The sequence below is a fragment of the Chrysemys picta genome, chromosome 10 (genome assembly GCF_011386835.1).
Source record: "Chrysemys picta bellii isolate R12L10 chromosome 10, ASM1138683v2, whole genome shotgun sequence".
Lineage (NCBI taxonomy): Eukaryota > Metazoa > Chordata > Testudines > Emydidae > Chrysemys > Chrysemys picta.
The window spans coordinates 16,470,282-16,483,686 of record NC_088800.1 but is presented as its reverse complement, the minus strand read 5'-3'; the positions used below and the strand labels follow the sequence as shown (position 1 = coordinate 16,483,686).

The 13,405-nt window shown below is 40.7% G+C and overlaps 2 protein-coding genes across 7 annotated transcripts in view; both read right to left on the bottom strand.

The window, feature by feature from the left end:
* The window catches only part of CEMIP (cell migration inducing hyaluronidase 1), a 147,868-nt gene that overhangs the window by 77,879 nt on the left and 56,584 nt on the right, over nt 1-13,405 (bottom strand). Inside the window, exon 1 of one of the 6 annotated variants that reach the window (XM_042856675.2) lies at nt 404-549. The exons of 4 other annotated variants lie outside the window; for them this stretch is intronic. The gene's annotated coding sequence lies outside the window, so the exon portion shown is untranslated. Of the gene's footprint in view, nt 1-403; nt 550-13,405 lie in introns of those variants that run through there. One more of the 6 variants, XM_042856673.2, reaches the window with a different exon arrangement.
* The window catches only part of LOC101938579 (inactive cell surface hyaluronidase CEMIP2-like), a 67,191-nt gene continuing 55,988 nt past the window's right edge, over nt 2,203-13,405 (bottom strand). Inside the window, exons 19-22 of the mRNA XM_024107531.3 lie at nt 11,512-11,613; nt 8,810-8,970; nt 5,915-6,024; nt 2,203-2,577 (exon numbers count right to left, since the gene is read on the bottom strand). Coding sequence (XP_023963299.2) covers nt 2,423-2,577; nt 5,915-6,024; nt 8,810-8,970; nt 11,512-11,613 — 528 coding nt within the window. The 3' untranslated portion in view covers nt 2,203-2,422. The remainder of the gene's footprint in view (nt 2,578-5,914; nt 6,025-8,809; nt 8,971-11,511; nt 11,614-13,405) is intronic.

Sequence of the window (13,405 nt, the reverse complement as noted above, 5' to 3'; positions counted from 1 at the left end):
CACCTGCAGATACAGCAAGTCCCATTTCCCCCACTGAATTATGGGAAAGCTCTTGCTGCTCTCACTCAACACACTCATTCTGCTCCACAACAGATTATCAAGTGCTTCATTCATACCACTGAACTGCATCATATGCATTCAAAAAAAAAAAAAAAAAATCATGCCGAGTGCATCTTCGCATCTCTAGAAAACCCCTAAATTGTGTCCATCAACTGCAGTGACAGAGCTTCATTTGGAAAAGATAGAATGGGAATGAGAAGCGATTCTGCTGCATGTACCTAAAGATGCACTTAAGTTCTTATTACAGTATTTAGCCACTGGACGTCAGTTCTCTGATCTGAGCGGAGAATCACATGATCTTTAATTCACAATAAAGACGTATTACTTGAACAATCAGTTTTACCTGCAATTTTAATTTTTTCTTTTATATAGCTTTCCTGGGAAATTAGTGTTGATTGACAGCTGAGGAGACCAGCACTCTTTCTATCCATAGAGCAAAGATAACAGTATTGCAGGCTTCCCCATCACTGACCTGCCAATGATCTGAAACTAGAAGGATAACCCCCAGGGATGAGAACATATTCTGGATGCTGACACAATCCATTAGTTCTTGGCCTCAGCCAACACTGCTAAAAAAGTTGTCATTAAATGCTGGCTGTACTGCTGATTGTTCTATGAACAACTGCCTCCCAGGAAATGCACTGAGGAACATGCCATTTTATAAACAAAGAAAAAAGAAATCAAATAAAAATTGCTGATTTATTTTTGGGGTGCAAAGGTTACCAAAATAGTCCCCTGGCACCTAACTCTCCATGCACTCTGTAGACATAGGAAACCCTAATTTCAGTTTAAAACTATAAAAGCCCTTGTCCAGCTTTTGACGTCTAGCACAGTAAAATCTCAGATAAATCCATTCCCGCAGTAATAATAGGAACAAAATCATCATGTCATTTGTTTACACTGCAAGTTTACTCTAGTCAGCAACTGACTCAAGAATCTTTTGGTGAAGTCCTGGGCCCCCTGAAGTTAATGGGAGTTTTGCCATAAAGAATTTTACCTTTTCCCTCCCAAAATAATATCCTTTCCTTTCCACACACCTGCTGTTCAAATCAGGCCCATCACCCAGATCAGTGAAGCACCTAGAATGTGACCTTAATTAATAAATGTCTAATACCCTGAAGGAGTTTGGAGAACATTTTACGGACAATCCTGTCGTTATTAGCAGTCAAACAAATCTAAATACATTTCACATTTTAGTCCAATTGGTTTTTAAAATTCTCAGCATTTTGGATTGCTGCACCTGTCAAAACCAGATATTTACCTGCATTGTTTCAAAATTACCCCTCCTTTATTGTTATTATCGGTAGCACAATGTTAACCAAAATTTCAGTGCAGCCACTACCGGATAAGTCAATACCTGGTTGTCAATACCAGTTGTTTCCCACTTTCCATTCAATGCTATTATGTCTTAATTACTGCAAGAAGCAGCAATTTAAAGAAAAACCGCGAAGAAAGAGCCGGTATGTGCCAGCAATGGCTCAGATACTCTGCCTTACACAACCAAATTGACATCAGCAGGAGAAAAGTCCATGTGAGCATCACTTGAGGAAGGTAAGATTTGGCCTTACCATACCAGGACAACTTATCTCGATTCATATTTTAATCAAATTTTCTTGCCAGTAGAGTAGACATGCTTTCACCAGTCATTAGCTACGGATACAAACAATTGCACAACAGTTGTATATAATAAGCCTGATGAGAAAGAAGATATTACAAGATTATTGTGAGCTTATCTGTTGATGCACATTGATTTTATTAACTTTAGTTCATCTAAGGAGCTGTGGCAGATGTTTTTTCTTGTTTGTTTTGTGTTTTGTTTTTAAAGCAGACCTAGATTTGAACGGAAGTCATTGGATTCCGGAGTGTAAATTAAAGGCAGCATGAAGGGTAGGGGTTGCCTACCTCTGATGAGGTTCACCTCCTTCCCTGGATACTGTGAACTTTTCTTTGCTAAATTTCATTCCTGGCTCATATGCTTCTGAGGAGCAAATTTTCACCTTTGGAATGCACCGGATTGTACCAAATGGCAGGTATGTTCTGGTTTCCTTGGGAAAAAGTAGCCTTTAGGGCCTTTAACCATCTCCCAACCCAGCAAAACCATTCCATCCACGCATTACTTGAAAAACAAAGCTTTACCCACACTTTGTAAGATCAGAATATATTTATTAGTTATAAAAAATACAAGTGAAAAAACATCAGCCGGATACAAACCCATAAAAACAACACCATCCAAAGTTACACTGTGAGTTGTAGGATTTGCCTGGCTGATGTTAAGCCAACAACAACGTAGCAAGATTAAATTGTCTGATTTCCCCAGCCTCTCTGGAGTTGTTTTGTAAGTGGTTCAGATACAGAAAGAATCCTAAAACTCTGCAGGGTTAGCTGAACATTTGTATTCTCTCAACATCAAGGGAACATAATGCTGTAGAAAGGCAGCTTTCTGATTAGCAGCTTGGTTAAGGATTTTAATCCAGGAGGGTCTGGCCTGTCCTTTATATCCAAGCATAGCAAAACTCCCTGAAAAAGGAGAGACAAAAAGCGTGACCCTTTGTATCACTGGGTTAAGGGAATAACCATGTATTGTCATGACACAAACTCACTGCACAGATCAAGGAAACATTTTGGCCATCCCTTTGGTTGGATTACAGTAACATAACGTTTTATAAACCATAAGGAAGAATGAAGGAGAGGAACAATGCCTGAGATAAGCCACATTGAAGCAGTATTCTGATTGCACTGTCCTCAGGAATTTCAATTAACGGTGATGGAAGTCCCAGGTTTGAGTTAGTGGGACTAATGTTCTGTGGTCTGTTTTTAAATGCGGTTATTTTTTCATATCTGACTGGATGAAAATGCTAGGGAATTCTGAATCCTTATTTTATTAAGTTAGATCAGTTTTCTCGGCTATGCCTAAGCTGTTGTTCTCTGTGTTGACTCCCCGTATGTGTCTTTTTGTTTTAATAATAAATTACATTTGTATTATACCTTCTGTTGTAAATGATCCCAAGGCTATTTGCAAACTGTGGGCTCAATCCTACTCATGCAACAGGACTATTAATGTAAACACTTTTCATGTGAGTAAGAGTTGCAGTTCCAGGCAACAAGGTCCCAATCCTGTTCCCGCGAAGGGTGAATGGCAGTTTTGACAGTGGCTTCAGTGCAATCAGGTTCAAACCACATGCATTTAGAGGAAATGTTTCAACCCTCATTAACATAACCACCTCTGGAATGGGTTGAGCCCTGTTAAAATAGCTGCCAGACAATGTCAGAGTTGTGGAGTCAAATACTGCATACAACTGAAGCATCGGGGGGAATTTTAATATAATTACCCAGATTCAAGTTTGTCATGGACATCCGGACTAGCACCCTGGCGCTTCTGAAAAGCCAGTTCTTTGGTTTCTTATTTCACCCAAAAGAGAGCAGCAGCACACTGTCGCCTAGCATCATGCTGAAGTATTAGTTCGCTATTGACTCAAAAAATGCTACCTACCAAACTACAGCACCTTTTGCTTCCTGCAGCAACACGGATTTTCATTAAGATGGGGGGATTCTGTGAGAAGCATTTCCATTTCTTTCTACACCACCAGAGTAGTGATACAGAGAGCCACGGTGGAGGACAGAATCATGCATGTAAAGTACTCTGAATGGAGCGGATCAGGAAGGGTTTTTAGATCCCCAAAAAATAACAAAAAAAAGTTTTAAATTTTCTTCAAACATTTCTGTATTTTCATCAAAAAAAATGAAAATATTTTGGTTTTCTGCCAAAGACTGAAATTTTTAGGGTTTCAATGGCTAAAAAATGAAAATTATTTTCTGCAAAGTTAAAAAAAAACAACAACAGCTGATCAGTAACTAAAATGAGCACAAAGGCACACCTGCCTTCCTTGCTCTGAAGTGTATGCCCGCCACTCATTTTAAGAATAATATGAGTGAGTTAACATGGCTATTTAAACCAGGCATCAGAGTAAGTTTAAATAAAAATTTTCTGGATAAGTTACTTCACTGCTGTAAACAGATGCGAAAGAAAAAAAGAAGTGTGACTGAAAATACAGCCAACTCCACTTCTGACCTCTGCTTAAGAGGTATCAAACTGAATCACAGATGGCTGGCTGGCTGATTTTCTTATCAACTAAAGGAATTACTCCACAAAAGCGGTACTTGGCCGACCTTCTACTTTCCAGTAGGATTACTGTGTGGAAATACGGCACCGCCAGCACAATGTGCACATGGCTGCTACATTCACACTAAACCTTTGACAAGAATTTCAGCTAAAATCAGCAAGAGACAGGAAATTCAAGATTAAGTCTGTTGGTCTGGGGCACTACAGTATAATCGAGTACCTCTGATATTCTTGGAGCTATGCAATTCTTCAGCACAATGGTGGGAGGTACTCAGTTTCAAATTCTGTCCTCAGGTGCATGCATGCAACTCCCTTTGTATGGGAATTGTGTGCACTTGGGGGCGGAATTTGATCTGGAAGACGAAGTGCAGACGTAAATCTGGATGTCCCTTCATTTGATTATTCTGCTCCCACAGAAGTCAATGGGAGTTTTATCTGCAGCAGCACCAGGGTCAAGCGCTAGCTCACTTTAAGAAGGTCCGACCTTGCTATGTTTTTTCAGTCTGAACAAAGCGGGTGTTTGGCCTGCCTAAGGACCAATTAATGGTATTAGGATTGGGCCACAGTTTTGTATCACTATATTCCCCGCCCCCCCTTTCCTTTTTGTTCCTTTACAAATATCTTTATTGATTTTAAAACAAGGATATGAAACTCTAGATGGGCCTGATTAAACCATTGATGCCAATGGAAAGAAATACATTGACTGCAGTGGGCTTTGGATGAGGCCCCAAGAGGGCAACAAACTCTGGACAACCAATCAAAAGGCACTTCACCTTCCTTGCAGAAGAAGTCAATCCACTGACTGGAAACTGAAGTGGTAATAAGGATGGAATAGGTACCCCAGCAAAGACAGTGCTAGCCACCCCCATTAAAGGGAATGATGGACAAACACCTAGTCCAGATTGCAATCTAGTTCATCCAAAATGATCTCAAGTTTTTTGGTCTGGAAAGAACGCTGGAAAAAACTTTTTAGATCTGGGTTTATTCAACTCCCAGTTGGGTTGTGACTACAGTGAGAAAAGCCCTTCTTACGGTATTTTGGAATGTCTGCTTCTAGTCTTGGGAAGTGCAGAGGTGCAAGAAAACATTAAAAAGAACAGGGAGACCAACTGTCTGGTTTCAGTTTTGAGAAAAAGGCTCAGCTTCTTATTTTTATCTGAACTGAAGGGGCACATCATTATAGATTAGTTGATCACTGTAAAATTTCTTGCTACTGCAAATGATCTTGCAGGAAATCAAGGTAAAAGTATAAGTAGGGTCGTCCAAAACTGGTGATTTTTTTTCCATCGTGACCTACATTTTGCTCTCATATGAATTTCATTTCAGGGTATTTTTCTCTCTCATTAAACTTAACTTCATGGCTGGTTTTTCCTCTGAAAATATTTGAATTTTAAAGTTGGAGTCTACTCTTTGTTCAGAAACTGATTAATTTCCACTGGAAAAACGGGGCCTTTTTTTTTTTTTTGGAGTGAAAAGTTCACAAAGTGTGGCTATTTATTGGTGAGACGGGTTCAGTTTTAGATTTGTAATAAAAGGTAAAGATTCCTCAAATTTCTGCCTAGCTCTGAGGCTCGAGCTTTTCAACAATTTTCCCTAGATGATATTGGTATATTTTATAGCATAGTCTATATTTATAAACTCAGAAGGTGGTGCTTGTACATTTTTGCTAGACAAATGCACTTTCAATTTTAGCCAAAGAAGGCATGGCAGTGTAATTCACATAAATATAGTCACCTTTTTTGTGGAAGACAATAGGCTTTGCAGAACCTAACCTTGTAAAAACAGACATTTCAGAGGTTCCCATCATTTCTGACCCGTCTTTAGAGCACACAAGAACAACTGAGCTGAAAAGAAGGACAATTATTATAGCACAATAGCATAAGACTATTCTTGCTAAGTGTCTGTTGCATCTTTATGCCCCAGTTCTGGAAAGCACTTAAACATATGCTTAAGTCCCAGTCGGCAATGTGACGTGGCGGTGAAAAAATCCAATGCGGTCTTGGGATGCATTAGGCAAGGTATATCTAGTAGGGATAAGGAGGTGCTGCTTCCGTTGTACAAGGCGCTGGTGAGACCGCATTTGGAGTACTGTGTGCAGTTCTGGTCTCCCATGTTTAAAAAAGATGAACTCAAACTGGAACAGGTACAGAGAAGGGCCACTAATATGATCAGAGGAATGGAAAACCTGTTGTATGAAAGGAGACTCGGGGAGCTAGGGTTGTTTAGCCTGACTAAACGAAGGCTGAGGGGGGATATGATTGCTCTCTTTAAATATATCAGAGGGATAAATACCTGGGAGGGAGAGGAATTATTCCAGCTCAGTACTAATGTGGACACGAGAACGAATGGATACAAACTGGCCGTGGGGAAGTTTAGGCTTGAAATTAGACGAAGGTTTCTGACCGTCAGGGGGGTGAAATATTGGAACAGCCTTCCGAGGGAAACGGTGGGGGCGAAGGACCTGTCTGGTTTTAAAATTAAGCTAGATAAGTTTATGGAGGGAATGGTCTAATGGGATAATGTGATATTAGTCACAGGAACAGTGTGCCATCGCTGGTAAATAGTATAATGGCCAATAAGGGTAAGGCTGGAGAATCTTGCCTACGTGCTCGGGGTTTTACTGATCGCCATATTTGGGGTCGGGAAGGAATTTTCCTCCAGGGTAGATTGGCAGAGGCCCTGGAGGTTTTTCGCCTTCCTCCGCAGCATGGGGCAGGGATCGCTAGCTGGAGGATTCTCTGCTAATTGAAGTCTCTAAACCACAGGATTTGGGGACTTCAACAGCAGAGTCAAGGGTAAGGGTAGGGACGGCTTTGTGGCCTGCATCATGCAGGAGGTCAGACCAGATGATCATAATGGTCCCTTCTGACCTTAAAGTCTATGAGTCTATTGACTTCAAACACACACAACAATGCTTAAAGTTAAGCATGTGCTTCAATGCTTTCCTGAATCAGGGCTTTACCTTTTCAATGTCACCTTCATTTCCTTCTGAACCAAAACAAAGCAAAAATGGTTGAAAAAGCATATCCTACATAGGGTATTGATATTTACCCCCAGGAAAAATTCACTTGAAATACAATATAGTCCCAAACTCACACATTCATACCTTCTGCATCTGATTCTCAGTCAAGCCTGAGGCTGGCTTCTAACCTCACAGATGCAATTTTGAGCCCACAATGAATTGCACCTGCAATGAATTATAGGCAGTTGATAGCATTCAGATGACTGACTACCTGTTTGTGCCTGTGAAATATGAACCCAGATCATGTATGTATCTATGTGGGTATATGTGAATAGATTATTTCATATATTCACACATACATATGATGTTTGTCCACCCCACATAAGACCATGAGTGGTTACGGTGGCTAGCTGGGCCAATTAACTCCTCAGGTTGCACCTGGAGGAGGAGCCAGGGAGCAGGGATTAATTAGATGAGGCTCAGTTGGGTTGGAAAAAGAGGGCATGTATAAAGCCTAGTAGCTGACAGCAGCAGTCTGCAGTTGCTCCCTGGGAGAAGAGAGATGTGAGGGACTGGCAAACCCAGAAAAGGAGGGAGAGACCAGACCTTGGAAACTGAGTAGAGGGTCTGAGTTGGAACCTAGAATTCTGCTCTTGAGGATGGATCAGGGTTCTCCTACCAGCCACTGGGGAATTGGCTCAGACCAGGCAGTGGAGAACAGACTGCCTGGGCCAGTTTGAATGGGCAGACTGATATCCCAGAAGGGAGGACCATAGTGACCTGGCCAGAGGGCCAAGTCACAAAGAGGAAGCTGGAGTGAGTGGAGCTGCAGGGTGAGAGAGAATGATGGGCGGAGAGATCTTCGGAGGAGGGCACAGCACCCAGAAAGAGCTAATCTCCAGAGGGACCAGGAGGTGGCACCTCTACCAGTGAGTGGATCCTGTGACAATACACATGGGATAGCTCAGCAGTGTTTGTATCCATGGTCATGAACTGCTCAGAAATGCCTTGGAGTGAAAGTCTGTTTTCTGGTTATTTGACCTGCTTTTACCAGCAGCCAAGAATTTTTCTATAAATCTCTGCTGTTCCATGTTTATGTGGTGACACAGAAAACCACAAGCAATGTGGAACAGACACAGATGATCCAGCTCATTGCCGAAGCACATCTAAGGTAACAGAGCCGGCAGGTCAATTAACTGACTTGCCCAAGAAAAGTCCTGTGGGAGAGTCTGGCACACCTCTGATTCTTCTCTATCAAAAAAAGCAAACAACCACCAGCAAGAATAAACAAACTCTCTCTTTCCAGCAATGGAAAAAATGAGTCATCCCCTGCCAGGAAATTGCTGCCGTTTCAGTTGGACACCAGAATAAGTTAATAGAACTGCAAATGTCATTGCAAAAGGCCTTATGTACCTCAGGATGGAAAACAAACTGTTAACTTAAATGGAAGTGCCAGTTTTCCAGAAAATTTGTCTCCGTCTGCAGTCTGTGTAACCCTCTGAGAGAAGCATGGGTTTTATTTTCTGGAGAAGATTTGATTTTTGGAAAAGCTTCAATCTGTCAGATTTCACCAGGCACAAGATCAGCTATGAAAAGTAGGTCATTTTCCTCTTTGTCTATCACCCACATGTTGCTACATGAACTTAAACTTTCAACACCCTGCTTACCTCTCTTCTATAGATGTTTGAACATAATCAGTTATTGCACCGGCAGCATTTATAGCACTAACGGTGTCAAAGTGCCGCCTACTCACGACTGCTCCTGAACATGCGTCTAGCACCAAGAAGAATATCCCCCGACTATTGAACAGGAAAATGTCATCATTTATCTGCAACCAAAATACAGGTTAGGATTAGCTGAAGCAGTCTGTGGACAAATAGGCAACTTTAAACTCTGGTCCTATCTCCTGTGTTTGTAATTCCTTTCTCACAGACAGGTGAGAACATCAAGCATTTATACTCCATAAAATGTATCATTACTATGTAAGAGGTACCAAGTCCTGAAGAGGTTTTATCACTGGAGATAATGAAGAATAATAGTTTTACCTAAGTCTCGTGAGCTGTGTGCTATATGAAAATAGAGGAAGTTGGCATCTGTACCTCAAAGGCCTAGTTTCTATATTAAAACAATAGAGTTGTGAAGCAATACACCGGTGGTCACGTTTTCAGCCTATTTTTAAACAAGCCTCTGTTCACACAGGTGCATTTAAGGTCAGTTAGATGTCTCAGTACCTGGCTTAAAAATGGTTCTTTTCCTGGACAATTTCAAATTTCCACTGAAAAAATTGATTACTAAGAAATCTGTCAAGCGGGAATATTTTGATTGGGAAATGCTGCCACTGGCATCATGGGAGTTGTAGTTCAGGTACAGTGTAGTTCAGTGATTTAGAACTAGGACTACTCAATACCATGGCATGGTATTGAAGCTCATGTAGTTCTCCATCAGGGAGCTGTATAACTATGGGTAAGGCTAAGATTTCGTCATGGGTATTTTTAGTAAAAGTCACGGACGCGGCGTGAGCAATAAACAACAATCCATGGAGGCCTGTGACTTGTCTGACTTTTACTAAGAATACCCTGGGGGGAACACTGCCAGGGCTTGCAACTGCTCCAGCCCCAGCCACTGTTTCGGCGGCCCCAGGGCTGGTTGCCAGTCCACTGTTCTGATGGCTGCTGTTGCAACAGCCCCAGGGCTGACACCTCCCCCAGAAGAAGTTCCAGAAGGTCACAGAATCTGTGACCTCAGTGAAAGAATTGTAACCTTAGCTATAGGTGACCTTCTGTACTAATACCTTATGGAATGAGATGCCTAGGCACACTGATGAAATGGAAGCATTAACTCTAAATTTCTTTGCTCCTTCAATGTTATTCTTAAAATCAGGTTTAAAAACAATACAGCAAGTGCCTGATAGATTTTATTAGGATTTCTGCACAAGAGGCATAACATGGCATGAGGTGATCTAGTGCTCAAATGATTCAAAACCTTCTAGACCCTTATTACCATTATAGGGTTGCCAATTTTGGTTGGACGTATTCCTGGAGATTTAATAACATGACAATCCTTAATTAAAGATTAATCTTTGGCCTGGAGTCTCCAGGAATTAATCCTGCAGGGTTGGCAACCCTAATCACCAATGAGTTCAAATCTCATGCTTCTGATATGGGATCTCCAGGGAATACAGGCCCAAGGTGGATGAGCCTGGATATACATTGGCCAAAACCCAGCAAAAAAAACGCTAGGGCTGCTTTTCCGTGCAACAGGATATTCAAAGTTAAGAGCACAGAGATTTCAGGGTTGGAAGGAGGAGGGAGTTCCAACAGGGGGAAAAAAAAGAATTGGAAAGGGGCCACTGCAGGGTCACAGAATAAAAGGAAACACAAGGATAACCCAGGGTCAAGGGTAGGTATTAATTGTGGGTCATGGAGTGGTGGAGAGAAGCTGTTTAGGATGCCAGTAACAGACTTTTCTGACACAAATCACAGATGAATGTGTCAGCTTCCTAGACCTGGGAGAGTTCATTTTGCCAAATTTAAGACTTATTTGGAAACGGCAGGTTATAAATTAAGAACCACACTTGAGGCTTGAGTTTCATTTGGTAAAACAAGAGTTCTGGACTGCTGCATAGCTTGTTCTTTTGGGTGTTTACCCCCAATTCTCTAGGCCTTTACGTTCCATATACATGTTTTCACAATTAAAATTTCCTTTCAAATATAATGGTTGGAATTAAAACTTTGGAAAACTCCAAAGTTTTACGAAATACCATTGGCTTCTCCTATCATCTCTAAATAGCTCTGTGTGGGAATAAACTGCATAGAGTAACTTACATGCATTTTACAGTTCACTACAGCCAGTGATGCATCCTCAGTTAATTCAGCCTTGATTTTTTTTGGGGGGGGGGGGGGGAGATGGGGGAGGGAGTGCAGAGGAAGCAATGCAGCTGACAATAAATCCCAGCTACTCTGAATCCATAAGGATGCCACACTAGCCTTAGCTGGCATTCATTAGCAGTAACAGCATCTCAAATGCACAGGTACACTCTGACAGTACATATGCAAGCATACTGTCTAATGAGAAAAACTTGAAAGATGTGCAGATATGACCCCATAGATGTAAATCCCAGAGTACTAAATAGAGCTGGGCATAATAGTTATAGTTTATTAAGGCCCCCATACTGGTCCTATTACAGTCAAAACTATTTAGAGCCAAATGCTAGTCCCCATAATTATAAATAAGAGAAACAATGCAGATGAATCTTCTAATCTAGCTTCCCATTTCTATTGCTTTCACTGTCTTCAAGTTTTTGCAGTAACTTTTACAGGAAATGAGTTCCCCTATTTAATCACGAATTCAAGTCTGGTAGAAAGCATACCTTAATGAAAGCTGACTTCAAGTGATTCTGTATGTCCGCTCTACTGACCGACTGGATCTGGATTCTTACATATTTGGTTGAGGGTTTACTAGTGATAGCAACCTGTAATTATATGAAGGGAAGAAGCTTGGTGGGGAAAAAATGGCTCTCAAACAATTGCTCATTAACAAAAAATTGTATCAACTGCCCATTTCACCCTACCACACACTCCTGGAATGCCATCCTGCAAATACTCCAAAGTGCATATTTTTGCAGGTTATGAACCTTAATCACAAACATGTAAAACTCATTAAACATTTAGCTTGAAGAGATGAAGATAAAAATGATGTTAAAAATAGTTACTCAAAATCAATCTAAATTGAGAGTAGATACCTCCAAATACAGGGTTGTCAGTGCCTAAATACCTTAGTTATACTTGCCTATCAACTCCAGCTCTTTCTTACCCTCCCTGACTCCTCCATCCTCCTGTATAAAAACTTGGTGCAGAACAAGAATGCCTTTAGAAAACTGATCATTAGTTGCTGAAAGAGATGCAAAGGGGAGCGGACTGTTTCAGTAACCTAAACCTCTGCTGGTTTTTTTGTTTGTTTGCATTCTCTCTCATCTCTTATTTCCACCACCATATATTTTTGACTTTTACTGACAACTGGCTTGATTCCATCATTCTCATACCTATTAATTAGGGCTATTCTGCAAGCAGCCCCACTGGTTTCAATGGCATTCATTGCAGAGTAAGCCTAAGAGCACATGCTTAACTTTACTTATGTGAGTAAAAGGTACTAGAACTGAATGAAAAATGGGACAGAATTTTGAATGCCAATTTTGGGGTGGGGGGGGGAGGGGGATGGCAACGCTGGTAAAAGGCAGGGGAATAAACCACTCATGAGCATTGTAAAAATATCATCCTTTGTTAATTTTCAGTGTTGATAATGTCATTGCAATCGTTTGAATTTTGCAAATTCTAAATCCATTTAAAAAGGTAAGCACATGCATAGGTGTTTGCAGGATCAGGGTGTAAGGGACTATTTAGTGTGAATCTAAAGATGCCATAGAAAGTAGAATTGAGTTACTATATATTTTTTGGCAACAGTATTAAATGTTTAAGTAAAGATGCAATCTGGATGGCTATACCTATGTGTAGATCACATATTGAGCCTCTCTGAATGCTTCATTAGAAACAGTCAATTCTACAGTCTACAGGTACCATTCATGAAAGGAAGAGGTTTTTCCAGGAATAGGATCACATAACAATGATTAGCCAACATGGTTATTAGTGTCCTGAAATTACCACCTTCTGGAAGAGATATGTCCAAAAGGTCTGGAAAACTACAGTGTCCTCTGATCTGCGTGGAATGCCCCTGCATTAATTAATTCAGGGAAATTCTATGGACTGTTATATTGGTGATCAGACTAGATTGTCACAATGGGGCCCTTCTGGCTTTATAATCTATGAAATGGTCTACTCCTTGTCTCATTCTGAAGTTAATTGCATTGTATTTTTGAATCAGGATATCATATACTTCACTTGGGCAATGGTCATTGTTCAAAAGAATCTCATCACCTTAGCTAATAGCTGATTATATGACATTGTACTCAGCTTAAGTGTTAAGGATGCACATGCCTTGTTTGTGCAGTATAGACTAGATTCTGCTCTTTGTTGCACTGGTGTGAATCTGGGATGACTTCACATGATTTACAATGGTGTAAATCCAAAGTAAGGGAGATCAGAATCTGCATGGCTATTCATTTAAAATACAGATAGATCATGATCATCATACCCTGGCTTGAAGAACAGCAAATTATATATAAGTATGTTTGAATTCAAAGCTAAATACATCTCAACAATCCCAGTGACAACTTTAGTTGCTACAAATATACACTTCATTTGCTTCTA